The sequence below is a fragment of the Centropristis striata genome, chromosome 4 (genome assembly GCF_030273125.1).
Source record: "Centropristis striata isolate RG_2023a ecotype Rhode Island chromosome 4, C.striata_1.0, whole genome shotgun sequence".
Classification (NCBI taxonomy): domain Eukaryota; kingdom Metazoa; phylum Chordata; class Actinopteri; order Perciformes; family Serranidae; genus Centropristis; species Centropristis striata.
The window spans coordinates 4,230,465-4,249,046 of NC_081520.1; the positions used below are offsets into that span (position 1 = coordinate 4,230,465).

The 18,582-nt window shown below is 37.7% G+C and overlaps 1 protein-coding gene across 2 annotated transcripts in view; it reads left to right on the forward strand.

The window, feature by feature from the left end:
• Positions 1-18,582, forward strand: part of LOC131969517 (unconventional myosin-Ic-like) — a 111,715-nt gene that overhangs the window by 54,145 nt on the left and 38,988 nt on the right. For both annotated transcript variants that reach the window (XM_059330563.1, XM_059330564.1), the window contains one exon: positions 16,780-16,935. In XM_059330563.1, the coding sequence (XP_059186546.1) occupies positions 16,780-16,935 (156 nt within the window). The remainder of the gene's footprint in view (positions 1-16,779; positions 16,936-18,582) is intronic.

Genomic DNA, 18,582 nt, shown 5'->3' on the forward strand with positions numbered 1-18,582 from the left:
GCATTCTCACAAACACCAGATTATGGTGGGTCCCTAGTGGAATAGTGACCAAATGCGACATATAAAGTCCTTCCAGCAGCTAGTTGTGTTGTTTTGACCCACATGGTTCATTTGTGCTGCCTGCGGGAGACTCTGCAATCTCGTCTCACCTGTCTGACTGCTCTGCAGAGCACCTCAACTCTCTCCTGGGAGTGAAAAAAACACACTCACCTCTACGCCTGGAGGGCTGTTTCTAAGGTAGTCATAATCAAAATGTTAATTAGCAAGGATCCTGTACAGGCGTGGAATGGGAGGACGCTTTAGTATTCATATAGCGTGTGTTTTACCTGGAAAACACCTGGTCATTTAGAGCAGTGGTTCCCATCCTTTTTCTTGAGGGACCCACGTTTTTACCATTGTAAACTTTGGTGACCCCCCCCCCCCCATTTTTCCATTAGCTCTGTGTTTCTGTTGTTAGGTGAGGTTACCGCTAGGTGAGGTTACCGCTACGTGAGGTTGCCACATAGGTGATTTTACCGCTAGGTGAAGTTGCCACTAGGTGAGGTTACCGCTAGGTGAGGTTACCACTAGGTGAGGTTACCGCTAGGTGAGGTTGCCACTAGGTGATGTTACCGCTAGGTGATGTTACCGATAGGTGATGCTACCGCTAGGTGAGGTTACCGCTAGGTGATGTTACCGCTAGGTCAGGTTGCCACTAGGTGGGGTTACCGCTAGGTGAGGTTACCACGTAGGTGATGTTACTGCTAGGTGAGGTTACTGCTAGGTGAGGTTACCGCGAGGTGAGGTTACCGCTAGGTGAGGTTACCGCTAGGTGAAGTTACCGCTAGGTGAGGTTACCGCTAGGTGAAGTTACCACATAGGTGATTTTACTGCTAGGTGAGGTTGCCACTAGGTGAGGTTACCGCTAGGTGAGGTTACCACATAGGTGATTTTACTGCTAGGTGAGGTTACCACATAGGTGATTTTACTGCTAGGTGAGGTTACCACATAGGTGATTTTACCGCTAGGTGAGGTTGCCACTAGGTGAGAGTACCTCTAGGTGAGGTTACCGCTAGGCGAGGTTACCACGTAGGTGATGTTACCGCTAGGTGAAGTTGTCACATAGGTGATTTTACCGCTAGGTGAGGTTGCCACTAGGTGAGGTTACCACTAGGTGAGGTTACCGCTAGGTGAGGTTAGTGCTAGGTGAGGTTTCTGCTAGGTGAGGTTACCGCTAGGTGAGGTTACGTTAGGTGAGGTTACCTGTGTATACTGCAGGAGGGATGTTACACATGTCCTTATTCTCACGATATAGCCTTTATTTTTTAACTTTTCTATAGTGATTTTTCTATTTAAATAAATGAATAAACGTTTAATGTAGCCCTTATTTAGTTGTTTTTGTCCCACTAATGAATTAAATGCTAACTCATCTATATTTTGCACATTAGATTTATTACAGCCCTTAAAATCAAGAGGGCTTCGCGACCCCCCCGTGGATCTTTGGCGCCCCCTTGGGGGGGTCGGGCCCCCCTGGTTGGGAATCACTGATTCAGAGTATAGCTTATAGCTTGTTCAAGTGTGTGTCTTTAGGCTTTGACTGATGGGCACCATCATGTCCCAAAAATGAATCTGAAGAGAATTTCTTCACTTCATGCTCTCTCCTTCTACCAGCTCCTGGAGAACAGATGAGAGCAGGGGAGAAGTCCATGCCAGACAGCTGATTCATGGTGGAAAAATACAGAAAAAGGGCAAAACATTCAGCGAGTAGCTTATCGTCTTTTCATCAAAACCACACGCCTTCACTCATTAGAAAAGTTTCACAAATGTAACAGAAATCAGAAGAACTTAGTTTATTTTCTCTAACAGGACTGACTGCTGCACATCTTCAGTTTGCATGTTAAACCCGGGTCTGCAAATTTAACTCCAGTTGGTTTAAGCTGATTTGTTTCTCAGCTCTTTGATTCCTGTCCAGTGTGAGAAACACATACTACATGCAGGCCAGAGTTCCTGTTGAACCAGTCTCCATTCTCCTCTGACCTCTGGCATCAACAAGCATCAAGGCTCTCTGGAGGTTTTCTCTTTTTGGGACCATTCTCTGTAAACCCTAGAGATGGTTGGTAGATCAGCAGTTTGTGAAATACTCACACCATTTTGTTTTCAAATTCAGTTAGTTTAAATTGGTTTTTAGAGTGAGTTTGCTAGTTTTAATTAGTTTTTATTTTTTGGAAAATGCTTAGTTTTAGTTTAGTTTTTATTAGTTTTAGTGTTAGTTTTAGTTTTTTTGTAAGGGGTATTTGTTGGGTGCCAGATTTAAAAAAGTCACAATAAATGTTTCCTTTATTTCCTTTGTCTGATCCATCTCAGCCCCAATAAGTTTATTAAGTCATAAAACCAGATAGATGAAATAGATTTCATATCAACCAAAAAGGTTTACGTATGAAAAAAGTTGACAAAGACGAAAACGAAGGACATTTTCACTATAGTTTGTTAGTTCTGTAACCACATAATACAGTTTCAGTTAGTTATCGTTTTTGTTTTTTTTAAAAACTCATTTTAATTTTTATTTCATTTAACGAAAATGTTTTGTCAATTCCAGTTTTTGTTATTTTGTTAGTTTTCGTTAACTATAATAACTTGCTTCAAAGTCACTTAAACCACCTTTCTTCTCCATTGTGATGCTGCTTTGAACTTCAGCAGCTCGTCTTCACCAGGTCTACATGTCTGAATGTGTTGAGTTGCTGTCATGTGATTGGCTGGTTAGATATTTGCATTAATGAGCAGTTGAAGAGGTGTACCTAAGAAAGTGGCCAGTGAAACCAACTGCAACACAAGCGCACACAAACAAGCCAGTAAAGTGAAAACACTGTGCAACTTGTTTTATTTCCAGCCTGTATGCTGCTATAGATTGCTGTTAGGTCTTTCTGTTCCCATCCTGCTCCTCCCTGCTCCCTGTATGAACACTGTATGGTGCAGTGAAAGCAGCAGGTGAGATGAGGTTTACATAAACAGTGTGACATCTGAGCTCTGTGAGCCACCCGGGCCGATGTAAAGGTCAAGCTGCTATTGTTCACAGGCTGGCTGGATGATCAAATCCCTCTGCTTTCTCCTCCTTCCTCAGCTTCTCTGAGATGTGTTCGTCTGTCCTTTGAAAGAGGAAGGAGTTAAAGCCACAACCCCCCAGTATAACAGAATGGAGAGAGAGAGTAAAACATGTATTTATTATGGAGAAAATCACAGCAAGATTAGTGCTTAAATCAGACAGCTTTGAACAAATATGGCTACCAGTTAAACCAGGGGTGTCAAACTCAAATACACAGTGGGCCAAAATTTAAAACTTGGACAAAGTCACGGGCCAACATTGATATTTATTGAAAAAATTGATGAAGTTCAAACGAAATGGAACAAGCAAAGCTTGATATAACTTAATATTGCAAACATGCAAAATCGAATATCAAATAAAACAAACAAACACATCAATGGCATTCATCCTTAAAAAATGTTTTAATAAAAATCGTATGTCCCTTCATTTTATATGCGGCCTTCTTTAAATTTAAATTTAACAGTAATCTTTTTCCACAGGCTAAAAATAAATGTGAGAATAAAATAACAATAATAAACCAAATGACTAATAATATCCTTCAATGAATGTGCAACCATTCAAGCCTTGGACTAGCAAGAAAAAGTGCATAAAGACACTTTAATTGTTGCTCAGTTTGCTACACACTGATCTACTGTGTTCAAGCCAAAACACCAGCAGAGCATTCTGGGATTTGTAGTATTATTTGCACTGTATAATACCGGCGGGCCAGCTCTGGTTGTCATTTGGTATTTCCTCGCGGGCCAAATATAATTATACTGCGGGCCAAATTTGCCCACAGGCCAGAGTTTGACGCCTCTGAGTTAAACAGACAGTGGCAGAACTTTAGACACCTCTTCTTTTTCTTTTTTTCTTTCTTTTTTTCCACTTTAGTTGTTCAGTAAATGTATGTAGTTAAGGATACATGTTGCCCACATTACCTCCTTTTAAGAAGGAGGAAGAAATATTTGAAGATAGGATGTGAGGGCATGATTATATGTCAGAACTGAAACTGTAATAGCATCTCCTTATGTGCACTGTAACGAATTTCACTGTAAAATAACAGTAAAATACTGGCAGCAGGGACGCCAGTATTTTACTGTTATTTTAAAGTCCACATACTGTAATTTATTTAACAGTATATTATCGTATTTTGGCTTACAGTATATGATCGTAGGATAATGGTGTGTGTTATTTTACAGCAGTTCATTACAAATAGTGTTTAATGTTTTTAATTTATAGTTATGTACTTTTATTGTTAATTGACCGATTTAACTGTTCATTTACATGTGAGGGATGAATATTTAACAGTATTTTACAATTATTATAAAATACAGTAGTATACTGTTGTAAATTCACCGTAAATACACAGCATTTCGTTACAGTGTGTGTTCTTAGTGCATGTGTTGTGTGTATGTGTGTTTGTCATCTCGCGAAATAAAAAGTGAGTTTAAAAAAAAGAGGAAGGAGTGACGGAAGGGAGGAGAAGACAGTTAAAAAAAGAAAAGTGAGATTCTATGATACAATGATTAAAATAGGCGGCGTAAAATACAAGATGGCCTAAGGGGAAGTTAAATAACATTTTAAGAGCAGTTCCTGTAATAGCCAATTTACATGATGAAAGAAAAAAGTGTTGAGTTTACTTATTCTGACAGTCCTTTACCACACTGTCCCATCTACTGCACCTCAAACACTCATATTACCCTCTGATAGGGCTGGGCGATATGGACCAAAAGTTATTTCCCGATATATTTAGGCTGAATATCGATATATTTTAGCGCAAAGTGAGAGCAAATGTTCAGTCAAAGTCAAAGCCAAACATGACATGTCACAAGCTAGTTTTATTGAAACCCTTTATTTAAGTGAACATAAATACTGTATGACAACAGGAGTACCTTTTTTTTTTTTTTTTTTAAATCAAAGCTCCATAAAGTGCACATTTAAATAAAAAAAATACCTTAAATAAAAATAGCCTATGAAATAAAATAAGCCGTTTTTTTTACTGAAATAAATTTATTTATATGAGAAAAGAATAATGAACATCACAAAATAACTAAATATGAAAAACTCTAGTTAGGGCAGCATTTATATATAAAGAAAGAAAAAAGTGAACTATATCGATATCTATGATAAGGTCTAAATCCATATCACATTTAAAAATATATGGATATATTTTTTATATCGATATATTGCCCAGCCCTACCCTCTGATTCTACCCTCTGATATGATCAATGCACTGCAGTTAATTTGCTTACACACTGCAAAAAAAGAAAAGATGGGTGAACTCAAAATTTCAAGGCAACAAACTTCGATAAAATTTTAAGTTGGACAATTAAACTAAATATTTTAAGTTTTGTTTTTGAGTTTGCTCAACTCTGAATTTCTCTAACACCGCTATGAAATGTCAGCTAATGTTGTGACCACAATTTTGAGTTAGCATCGATACGCTAATGGCTACTCTTGTTGCTGTAACAAGCAGCGCCGCTAGCGTCAGTTAGCCGCTAGTGTCAGTTAGCCGCTAGCGTCAGTTAGCTGCTAGCGTCAGTTAGCCGCTAGCATCAGTTAGCCGCTAGCTTTCGCTAATGACCGAATTTCACAACAAAGAAATAAGAGTTATCAGAACTATTGTCCCTTGTTGTGAACCCCAACTTAAAGATATAAGTAACAACAACTCACCAACTTGTTTTTGAGCAGACAACTGGCTTCCTTTGTTGTGCTAACTTACATTATTGCCCTAAATGTCAGTAATTTATATTTCCAAGTTTTACCAACTTAAATCACTGTTTTAGGCCAAAAAATACAAGTTGGCTTTTTTGCAGTGCATGTTTATTGGTACCTGCCCTGATAAACTCATACGACTTGAGGCTCAGCTTTTAGCAGAGACTCGTACCTCTGCAGGTCTCCTCCTTGCTGCCCTGTTTGCTTCACAGGATTCGGAAAACATGACGACATGTACTGTAGGAACCGGGTAGGCACGTACTTGGCGTGTTTTTGAGACCGGGTGGAGGTCCGGTGTGCGGCACTATGTGCAGGAAAGCCAAACAGTGAAAGCGACTTTGGGGAAACAATGAAGTAATGGAGAGAGAGGGTGAGAGACTGAAACAGGGAGGGAAAGTAAACGAGAGATAGAATGTATAGAGGAGGAAGAGGAGGGGAGAGGAGGGGAAACTAGGCTCTGGTTTCTTTCCTCCCTGGCGCCATAATATTTGGAGGGTTTTGCAATAAACCAAGACATCTTAATGTACATGTCAGGTTTTTTTTACTACTATGAATAGTAATTTAACCTGCTCCCGCATGATGAAGTCCTTTCTGTTTGGTCTAAACACCCGCTGTCATGTAATTCATTCCCAGTAAAATTCCTCTGCTACACAGGAAGTCTTGGTGTCATATATTTCCAGCTGCAGCAACAGCAGCTGGATTAAGAAAAATAAGAAATTAGTTAAAGTAAAAAGCAGCAAAAGTTAAACTGACAAGTACAGACATCACCAGAAAAATACTAAGTGAAGAGGTCAGCAGTGCAGCTGGTAACAAGGAATGTAAGAGACACACACACACCCTTGTCCGTCTATCTTTGTGAGGACTCTATTGATGAAATGCATTCCCTAGACCCCTAACCTTAACCATCACAACCTGATTATAACCTGAACCTGAAAATCAAGTCTCAACCCTCAAACAGGCCTTTAAAGAAAAAATGTCCTCAGTTTGCTGGTTAAAGCCATGGTCCTCACTATGTAGGACGTACGAGAAGACACAAACACACATTCTTGTACATCTATCTTTTTGAGGACACATCATTAATGTAATGAATTTGTAGCCGCTGACCCTAACCTAAACCTGAAACTAAAACCAAGTCCTAACCTTCAAACATTTTTAGGGCCTTTGAAGAAGTGAGGTCCGTCTGAAATGTCCTCACTCAGTTAGTTAAGGACAAATTCTGGTCCTCACTATGATTGGAGTACAAGTACACACACACACACACACACACACACACACACACACACTCCGCTCTTAGGGTTCACACATGCACACCCGCCCACCCCTCCCACACACACACACACACACAGCTGCGGTTTCTTTGCTTTCTGTAGAGATGTGTGAAACAAAAGGTCAGCAGAGCTCATGGTGTCCCGGGGTGAGAGAAACAAGATGTATGTGATGTGAGACATGAACTCACACATGCTTGTGTTAATCGTTAAAAAAATATTAACGCTTGTATAAATACCAAGCACATTCAATGCATTGCAACGCTCTTTACTCACCTCTTTCCCTACTCTTATGGAAAGTTATGGACCTTAACATTAAATTCCAGTGAGTGTGGTTTAATTCTACATTCTACGACGATAAAAGTAAACCAGACGGTATAACACAGGGGTCAGCAACCTGCAGCTCCGGAGCCACATGAAGCTCTTCAGGCCATCTGAAATGACTCCCTGTTGCTGTGACAAAAAACCCCAAAACAAAATGAAACGTTTATTTCTTTACATTTAAATTTTTTATTTGTCATTGGTGTAGGCCCAAAGCGATTTGTACTCTTCAATTGTAAAAATGTGTAGATTATACATGGCTGTAAAAAGATTTTTTTAAACATTTTAATCAACTGAAATGTGCATTATAGCTTATAAAAAGTCTACCGGTCGGAACCTTAAACACTAAATTTTGCCAACTTCAAGTCTAGTTTTGAGTTTCCCTCGCTAGGCTAGCTTTCGATTCCAAATCTCCTGAGATATGTAATGCAAAAATCATACAGAATCAAAAAATAAATGCTCATTATGACCTATTATTAATGTTGGTAGGCTAATTTAGACCTAGTAGGCAGTGATATCCTTATTCTAAGGCTTAAAATAAGGTATGCGGCTCCATTTCGACTGTTTTTCTCTTATTTTGGCCGAATGGCTCTTTTGTTAGTAAAGGTTGCTGGCCCATGGTCTCACTTGCCGAAACGCCCCTAATTTGAGTACGAGCAGTATCCCACTTTTGTGGGACGTTTTCCGTCCCTGTAGAAGAGCAGGGTCTTTTTTCTCCCCTGAAAACAGCCTGGTTACTGATTGGATAGATTGCTAAGCAGGATGTGACGTAGTACTCTACATGACAACAACACACGCCATTTGTAAAAGCCGGCGAAGCAGTGTTCCCAACTAAATTTAGCGACTTTTCAGACCCCCTTAGCGACTATTTTTCAAGAAAGCGACTGGAGACAAATCCAGCAACTCCTTCTTACTCTTCTTAACGAGCCGGAGGTTGAGTCGTTAAGAAGAGCCACCGTTAGCATCAGTTAGCTACAGTTAGCTACAGTTAGCTCTGTAGCAGTACAGTGTGTATGTGCTGCTGCTGCAGGAGGTGTTCACTTAGCGATCTCTGTTTGTTTACAACAAGCACCAGACACTCTGTGCAAAGTTAGCAATGTCGTTAATTCACAATCACTATGTGTATGATAATTGGAGACTCTGTGCATAATTAGCCATGCTGCTTTCAGCTGCTGACGTTGTGCACAGTTAGCGACGGTGAAAACCATACGTCACCTCCAGAGTCTCTAAATCCCTCTGGGGGCTAACTTGTAGTGGAGACACGCAGAGTGAGTGGACTTTAGAGAGGGCGTGGCCTGAGACTTTCCCGGTGGACACTTATTCCCCTAGTGGAAACACGGCTATGGTCATTCCCCGGCTGCAGAGATGCTGCAGAGATGTGAGAGGAAGAATCACTGACCAATCAGAGTAGACTTGGCTTTTCAGGAGGGTGATGCTAAAACAGAGTGTTTCAGACAGCAGTATGAGAAAAGAAATGTGTTTGTCGAGCATCAAAGCATGTAAACATGTTGTAGTAGAAACCCGAAATACAGGTATGAACCTGAAAATGAGCATAATATGTCCCCTTTAATATTACTGAAGAGTGCATGTTATGATTAGCATATTTTACTCATCGTCACTTTATTGTGGGAGTTGTATATTGTCGTGTCTCGTAAAATCTAAAGACATTAAATCAAATTGTCCACACTTTGGATTCATGCCATTGTTGTGTGATTCTGAGGGCATGCTCACACACAAACACACACATGTACTGTCTCAGCCTGGAATAAGGAGTAAAAGTGAGGTGCAGATTCAGCTTGAGTCCTCATCAGATCATAAAGATGAGAGGTGAGTCAGCTGGAACAGCCTCAGCCTTCTCCGGCCGCTCTCCTCTCTGACAGGCAGTAAAGATAAAGTGCTGGGGTGGCTCGGTTTAATTAAAGAGCATAAACATAACAGGCGGTGAGAGCTAATGTTGTTAGGGTTCATGGCAGTTCTTTAAGTGGAGTTACAGACCCGGTCCAAAGTCCACACCAGTGTCCCATGGCTTCTCCCTTTGTGTGAAGCACCATGATTCTGCTTTGAAACCTGGGGATCAAACACACCAAATGAAATGCCATCAAGATGTTTTGCACATTTTAACAGGATTCACTGTGAAAAATCACTTCAATTAAAGTCACCAAACCAAAAATCTACACAATCCAACGTCTTCCAGCAGGATTGTGTTCTAAAAGTGTGGAGAAATAACAGCATAAGCAACCAAGATGACAGGTTTTCCTGACGTTAGTGTGTATATTTAAACATATGACATAAAAAAAGCATAATAGGTCCCTTTAAACTTCACATTTATAGGGCTTAACTCATACTTCTGTTCGGTTCTGTTCATTTTTAAATGATGCATTTTTTTGTTAATAATTTTGGGATCTTTGTTTTTATCCTGGTGGTATCGAAAAATGGTATTGAGTATTGAATATTTTACTGAGTATCAGTATCAAGTTGGAAATTTTACTATCGTGACGACCCTACTAACTAGCCAATCACATGGCAGCAACTCAACACATTCAGACATGTAGACATGGAGAAGACGAGCTGCTGAAGTTCAAAACAGCATCAGAATGGGAAAGAAATGTTTTGCACATGTTTGTGTTGTGAAAAGAGGCGATGAGGTGATTTAATGGGCTCGCTGTAGTGCTGCTGTGTGGAATTTCAGGGAGTATTGCTAACTTTCCAGTCTGGTATAAATGCAGGACTGGAGTCATAACCTGGCATCCATCATCTAATCTCTCTTCTTTACATTTTTAATTTTTTACTCTTAGCCCTCTGTATTTTTCCCTCCTGTCTCACCCAGCGCTAATTAATATGTTCTCTCGTCCCTCAAGCTTTCTCTTCTCTTTCTTTCTCTTCTTTACGGTCTCCCGAGAGATGACTGCTACTGTACTGCTTAGCACAAAAACAACACCTGCTGTACTTTGTGTCTGTCCCCGTCCCTGCCTCCACCCTCCAGCACAAAGTTGGTTTTAGTTCGGTCCAACTCCGTACTTGTTAAACATGGATGTGGCTGACATTCGCAATCTTATGCGTAAAACTCAAGCCTCTATTCTAGAAAACGGCTTCCTGGGCACAAAGGTTGATGATCTTAAACATGTAAGTGTTGCTGTTTCACTTCTCTTCTGGTTCTAAACTCGTGCAGTGTACTTTAGGAAATGTGCAACTTGGGTGGGGCACTTTGGTTGAAGTGTAACTTTTGCCCCACACATCTGGGTTTGGCTCCATCTAAGCACCCTACACTTAGAGGCTGTGTTAGAGAAAACTTTGGAAAATACACAAACATAAAACTCTTCTTTGTTTTGTTTTGTTTGTGTTTGAATGAATGTGAGGTGTGTGTGTGTGTGTGTGTGTGAATGGCTTTTAGACTTCAAACAGGCTCTATTGTAGGCTTGAAAGCTGTGGGGACTTTCTCTAAGTCCTGAAAGATGTGATGGGAAATTATGGGACAGGAAGAACTTAATCCTGTTTTATACAAGGAGAAATTTTGTTTCTAAATTAATTAACCCTTTATAGGGCACTCCTGGAAATTGAAAATATCAACCCTGGAGGATATTGCAAGACTTTTTGCAAAATATTTCATTTTTATATTGCAAATCCAGGTCAATTGAGTCATTATTATTATTATTATTATTATTATTACTATTATTAATTATTATTATTATTATTATATTGATTATAGTCTCTTTCCCACAGCAACCCTGAATAGACAATAACAAATTATTTGCATCGCCATCCATCACCACTTTATCTTTTACCTTTAAACTATTTATTTATCTTTTTAGACTACTTATTACATATGCGTAATGTCTGAATGTCTTTTTTAAAGCACCTTATATATGAGAAGCTATATAAGTAAATTTAGTTGTATACTTTTTTTAATACAATGACAATAAAGGAAAGCTTGAATCTTGTATGATTTACTGATCGGCTCAAGTTACCAAATATGGTTCTTTGCCTGATAAATGGTTAAGCAACTGAACTGAACTGATAATAGTTTAAAGTTATTTTTAAGCAATAACATACATTCTCTTGTTTCAGTTTTTCCAATTTTCTTTAAATTTATGACCTGGCCCTGCAGCCTCAGTGCTGTGTCTGCACAGGATGCCTTCAGGCTACTGCTGCACGCTATTGGAAAATAATTGACTCTGCTATATTTATTTTTTTTGTGACATACATTTCAACGTGAAAAAATAGCCGACAGGAAATTTTCTCTCTCGAGGGAGGGCCAGGGCATGCTATGCCAGGGGGGAAAAAGTTAGTTTTATTTATATAAGTTATTGGCTTCAGTTCAGTGCACTTTGAGTTAGGGCTGGGCGATATGCCTCTAAAAGAATATCACGATATTGCAGGCTATTTTTGCGATAACGATATTCTAGACGATATTAGGAAATACTTAAAAAGATATAGAAAATATGATTTTTTAAAATCTGTATAAATAAATAAAAATCTAAAATGTAGTTTGAAGTGCAAATCTCAACAGTTGCCAAATAAAAAAAAATACTCTTGACTCTTAATAATAATATAATTTTATATTATATATATTATATATTATTATATATAGATATTGCAGGCTATTTTTGCGATAACGATATTCTTGACGATATTAGGAAATACTTAAAAAGATATAGAAAACATGATTTTAGTCTTAGATTTTAGATTTTTTAGTCTGTATAAATAATTAAAAATCTAAAATGTAGTTTGAAGTGCAAATCTCAACAGTTGCTAAATACAAAAAAATGTACTCTTGACTCTTGAGTATGAGCAAATAATAAAAATAACCATTTAGGGGTTCCGGGGGCATATTTTAATGAAATTTTGTAAATGAGAATAAAGGTTCTTGTATGTTTTATTTAAGGCATCTTAATTTGACAGTCTTCTTGTTCTTCTGTGGTGGATTCTCTTAATATACTGTGCTCTTATTTTGAAAGCTTGACTGACTGGTGACAGACACTCAACCTTATGCCACTACATCAAGAAGTAGGAACGTTGTCAATATCATGATATGCATTTTTTTTAACCATAAAAAAAAAATATACCGATATTATTGTGAACGATACGATATGGCACACCCCTACTTTGAGTGCACGATTAAGAGGATAGATCTGTGAAGAACTATCCAAAAAAGTTGTAGCATGACATGATTGAGTTAGTTTAGTAGTGAATAGAAGTGTATCTGTGCTGGATGACCCACAACAGACTGCAAGGTGTGGCTGAAATATGCTCTTATTCTTTAATCTGTTCATGTGGGCCTCCATGCATCATGCAGTTTAACCTTCCCTGGATATTGCATTAAAGCAGAGGTGTCAAACTCTGGCCCGCGGGCCAAATTTGGCCCGCAGTATAATTATATTTGGCCCGCGAGGAAATACCAAATGACAACCAGAGCTGGCCCGCCGGTATTATACAGGGCAAATACTACTACAAATCCCAGAATGCTCTGCTGGTGTTTTGGCTTGAACGCAGTAGATCAGTGTGGAGCAAACTGAGCAACAATTAAAGTTGTCTTTATGCACTTTTTCTTGCTAGTCCAAGGCTTGAATGGTTGCACATTTATTGAAGGATATTATTATTAGTCATTTGGTTTATTATTGTCATTTTAATCTTACATTTATTTTTAGCCTGTGGAAAAAGATTACTGTTAAATTTAAATTTAAAGAAGGCCGCATATAAAATAAAGGGACATACGATTTTTATTTAAATTTTATTTAAGAAATGAATGCCATTGATGTGTTTGTTTGTTTTATTTGTTATTCGATTTTGCATGTTTGCAATATTAAGTTATATCAAGCTTTGCTTGTTCCATTTCGTTTGAAATTGTTAAGGTACATTTTTTCAATAAATATCAATGTTGGCCCGCGACTTTGTCCAAGTTTAAAATTTTGGCCCACTGTGTATTTGAGTTTGACACCCCTGCATTAAAGGAAACGCATGTTCTTCTTGAACATCTTCTCATACTGTCTATCTCAAGATACCTGTTTCACCCTGTCTGACACGCTCCAGTAGAGCTGCAACAATTATTCGATTAATCGAGCAATAATTTAATATTAAATTAATTGTCAACTATTTTGATAATTGAATAATTGGTTTGAGCAGCTTTTTAAAGACAATAAGTCCAAATTCTCTGATTTCAGCTTCGTCAATGTGAATGTTTCTGGTTTCTTTGTTCCCTTATGACAGTAAACTGAATATCTCTTTGGTTTGTGGACAAAACAAGAGATTTTAGGACGTCATCTTGTGGTTTGGGAAACACTGATTGATATTTTTCTCATTTTATTGACCAAACAACTAACTGATTAATCGCTTAAATTGATGATTAATCAATGATTAATCGATGATGAAAATAATGGTTAGTTGCAGCCCTACTCTCCAGTTTAGTGCCTGTCTCTTTAGTCCCAGTCTGCTCTGGTTGCTCAGTGTTTCCAGGTCTTACTCATGCACCATCGATGTCTGTAACAGAACTGTGACTCTTCTGAACCAGCTGAACCTGACTGCTCTTCTGTTATGTGCCGTCATTCAGATTGCTTCCACTTATAAAGTCTGGTGGACTCGATGTGATTCAGTGGTGAAGATACATTGTTGCATTTTTCATTTGGTTTGCTTTGCTTCCACACTGAGTTTCATCACCAAGCATTATAAACAAATGTCCTTCGTCTGTTGGACAGAGTATGTGAGGGAAAGAGCTTTTACATTTTTACAAGCAAGTTAGTGACTTTAATGCAGGGGTGTCAAACTCAAATACACAATGGGCCAAAATTTCAAACTTGAATAAAATTGAGGGCCAACATTGAACAAATAAACCTTTTAATATATACCAAACATGTTTTGCTTTAACATTAAATATGAAACCAGCAACGCTTATAAACATACAATATATAACTAAATAGTGCAGACATGCAAAATCAAATTTCAAATAAAAAACACATCAATGTCATAAATTTATTAAATAAAAATTAAATAAAAATCGTATGCCTCTTTTCTATTTGCATCCTTCTGATTTAAATATCAAAATAAAATAAAGTTTTTCAACAGGTTAATACATTTAAAAATAAAATAACAATAATAAATCTAGTATTAGCGGTAAATGCGCCGTATAATACCGGCAGGTCAGCTTTTATAGTACAATAATTATATAATAATTTGGTATTGCCTTGCGGGCCAAATAAAATTACACTGCGGGCCAAATTTGGGCCAGAGTTTGACACCCCTGCTTTAATGCATTGTTGAGTTTTTAATTTTTATGCGCCATTGATCCGCTGTGAGATTGAATCCATTAGCCACCATTCTTTGGCTGAATCATTTGAAGACTTTTTATGTGTGTCATGTGATCGTCTGACCATATTTGGATAAGGCTAATTTCAGGCTATTTTTGCGATAACGATATTCTTGACGATATTTCAAAATACTTAAAAATATATAGAAAATATGTTGTTGTTTTTTTAGTCTGTATAAATAAATAAAAATCTAAAATGTAGTGTGAAGTGCAAATCTCAACAGTTGCCAAATACAAAAAAATTTGCTCTTTACTCTTGAGTATGAGAAATAATAAAAAATAACCATTTAGGGGTGTCGGGGGGCATATTTTAATGACATTTTGTAAAGGAGAATAAAGGTTCTTGTATGTTTTATGTTAGGCATCTTATTTTGACAGTCTTCTTGTAAGTTCTGTGGTGGATTCTGTTAACACACCGTGCTCTTATTTTGAAAGCTGCATGTGTTTAGCGACAGGGAGTAAGTAGCTTTTTGTAATTAAAACAACTTTAACCACTACATCAAGAAGTAGGAACGTTGCCAATATCATGATATGCATTTTTTTAACCATAAAAAAAAAAATACCGATATTATCGTGAACGATACGATATGGCACACCCCTATTTGATGTGTTTTTCTTTTTTCTGGTATCAGCAGCAGCTCACCAGAGAATGGAGATGTTGCACCGAGCCTTTCCTGCTGTTGGCTCAGTGAAATGGGCTCATTGATCGGTGAATGCACGCACGTATCGGCCGATGCCGATACAAGTAAAAAACGCAAATATCGGCCCGATATATCGGCCGGTCGATATATTAGCCAGTCGATATATCGGTCTACCTCTACTGCTTTTACCGTGCTGCTGTTGATTCTCAAATTTCTGCCCAAATTCAACCCAGAATGCTCTGTGTTTTGTTCAGCTTCCTTCCTTTGGTTTGGACTGCGTTCTCACCGGCAGAGAACCGAACTGTGGTGCGCTTGGAAGAGAACCGGGACCCCCATTTTTTAGTGGACCACGGTTCGGTTCTTTTGTTTTTTTCTGGTGTGAATGCTCAAACAAACTCCGGTGCTGACCAGACTATCTGACAAAATGCACCAGAGTGATGTTGTGATGTCCACAATAATGGTGATTACTTATTAAAGCACCAGTAGTCAATCACACTACTGTTATTGAGGTATTTGCCCAAAAATATTTTGATATTTGATTTTCTCCATTGCTAAGCCCTACTTCCTACTTAGTTTTGACATCACAACCTTATTCTAAAAACAGGCTGTGTGCTTCTCTCTGTGGATTGAGTGTTTCGATACTTTCTTTTTTGCCAACATTATCTTTATTGAGTTTTCAAAATGTTTCCAAAATACATAAATATACAGAAATAAGAGTGCTCTCACAACAAAGGAGACATCAGGTGCAACTAAATTATTGTCCAGCATTCAGATTGTCCTCCCTTGAAAATCAGGAATTTATAAGATAACATAGAGCAACGCTTAGGTGAAAGTACAAATATAAAATACAAACAAACAAAACCAGAAACAAAAACAAACAAACAAAAGAAACAACAACCAGAATAATAATAATAAGAGTTCCTCCATCTTATCACGAGTTAGCCCAGGTTATTTCACTATTTAGCATGGTTTAAAAATACAAATGCAGATGTACAATTCACACAGAATAAAGAAATCACATATCAAAATAAAAATTATTTTAGATCACTGCAAGGGATTACCCCTAACTACGCCTCGTCGGCTTCATTTCCCACATTACTTAATTCTACACTCTCCATATATTCCATAAAAGTTTGATACTTTTTTAAAAAATTTTATAGGACCTAAACCTGCTTAATAACCCAAAAAACATTGAAATCTCACTTTTTCCAACATGCAACCTTTAAATAATGCTCTCCTCTGCCTCCACTGGCCTTTATCTCCCCGTTGGTGCAGCACTGATTAATGATTTTAATTGCTGGTGTCTTCTCGTCCTCTCATTTCTTCTTCACTAATAAAGATGGATAATGTGTATGTGCTTCATTTCTCTAATTTCTTCTTGCATAGGCCGAGCAAAGTTTGATTAATGAAGTGTTACGGTTCATAGGTTATGCTGTTCTATTCAGTCACTAACCCCCCCTCCCCCTCCCTGTCCTCCTGTAGGTGGTGGCGAGTGACGGGGTGCGGGCTATGATGGAGTCGGCCCTGACAGCCAGAGACCGGGTGGGCGTGCAGGACTTTGTCCTGCTGGAGAACTACACCAGCGAGGCGGCCTTCATAGAGAACCTGCGCAAACGCTTCAAAGAGAACCTTATCTATGTGAGGAGATTAAACACTATATATGGGCTGATATACACTTTTTAGAACCTGGTCTCACAGGAATCCGTGAAATAGCCACGGATTTGCTTAACTCAAAATCCGTGGAATAGCCACGGAATCACTCAAATTTCCGTGAAACTGACACGGATTTCGCTACACTGTCAAAAATGTTTGTAGAAATAACAGTAAAACTCTGTCAAATACATCAGAAATGGGGCGTAAAATTAAAAATTGTACATCACCGTATTAGACACTTTTAATTACCATAAATCAAAGAATAGCACAAAACGCTTACTTTTTTCTGTCATAAACTGGAAGAAACATACAGTTTTGCTGTAAAAATATAACATTTTCATGCAAAATTTATGGAGAAATACCATGATGTGTGATTGAATGACACAATTACCCTAAAAATAACAGGATTATTCAGTCTAAATTACAGTTTTTGCTCATATTTACATTTAAATTTAGAATAGAAAATCCACTCACTGTAATTTTTACGGTGAAGTTTTGGCAACCACAGCTGCTGGTATTTTACCGTAAATTAAACAGATTATTTTTTACACTGTACAGTGCAAGTTAATGACAGTCATATCCCGTGGCTATTCGATGGATATTTTTTCCTATTGGTTTGTTCTAAGCCACGTGACTTTCAAGGTCCCGGCGGTCAGAACAAAAAACATGGTGGACAGTTCTCTCATTTTTAGTGAAAAAAAAATCAATATTTTGACTTAGTTTCTGCATAAAAAATGGATTTTGATCACATTTCTAGCGAGAAATATATGTTTTATTTTCTAAATATTCACTCAGTGAATGTACATAATCACTTTGTATGTTGGAATAGCCACGGGATATGACTGTCATTAACTTGCATTGTAGTGAAATCCGTGTCAGTTTCACAGAAATTTGAGTGATTCCGTGGTTATTCCACAGATTTTGAGTTAAGCGAATCCGTGGCTATTTCACGGATTCCTGTGAGACCATGTTGACTTTTTATAACATGAAAACATAATTGAACATTTATTACGGGCACCTACAGTTTATTTTCTTTGCCCAGAGAAAAATGTGCCTTTTATTGCATTTGCATACTTTAACGTTTTTTTGTTTTTAGATGCACATTTTAAGATTTGAAGTTGGCAAGAGCTTATAATATCTCCTGGTGAGAGACTTTATTCAAGCATACGTAATGAAACTGAGGCCTGAAAAATGAGCTTCCTGCTTTTCATTAGTAGTTAAACACACAACAGAATGACCCATAATATTTAACACTGACCTTTGGGTTGTTTCCTGTATTTGATAAGGATTATACTGTGTTTTCACTCCAATAGGTAGTTTCATGTTTCTCTTGAAAGAGGGTTGAGAGTTGTGGCTGTTCAAGGCACATTAAAGATTACAGTTTGAATTAAGTACTCACATCATGCTTGTCATGATGGTTGTTAATTCATTCATTCATTTTTTGTTTGAAGATAAAAACATAATTACATATGTATGAATATTTATGTAAATATAGTTATGTATGGTAAGTGCTGGAGAATACATACTTAAATTATTATTTTATTATGGGACTAGTACTTGTTTATAGAAGAAAAAAGAAAAAAATCTACAACAAAAAAAGAAAGAAATATCAATGCACAAGTTATATTATGC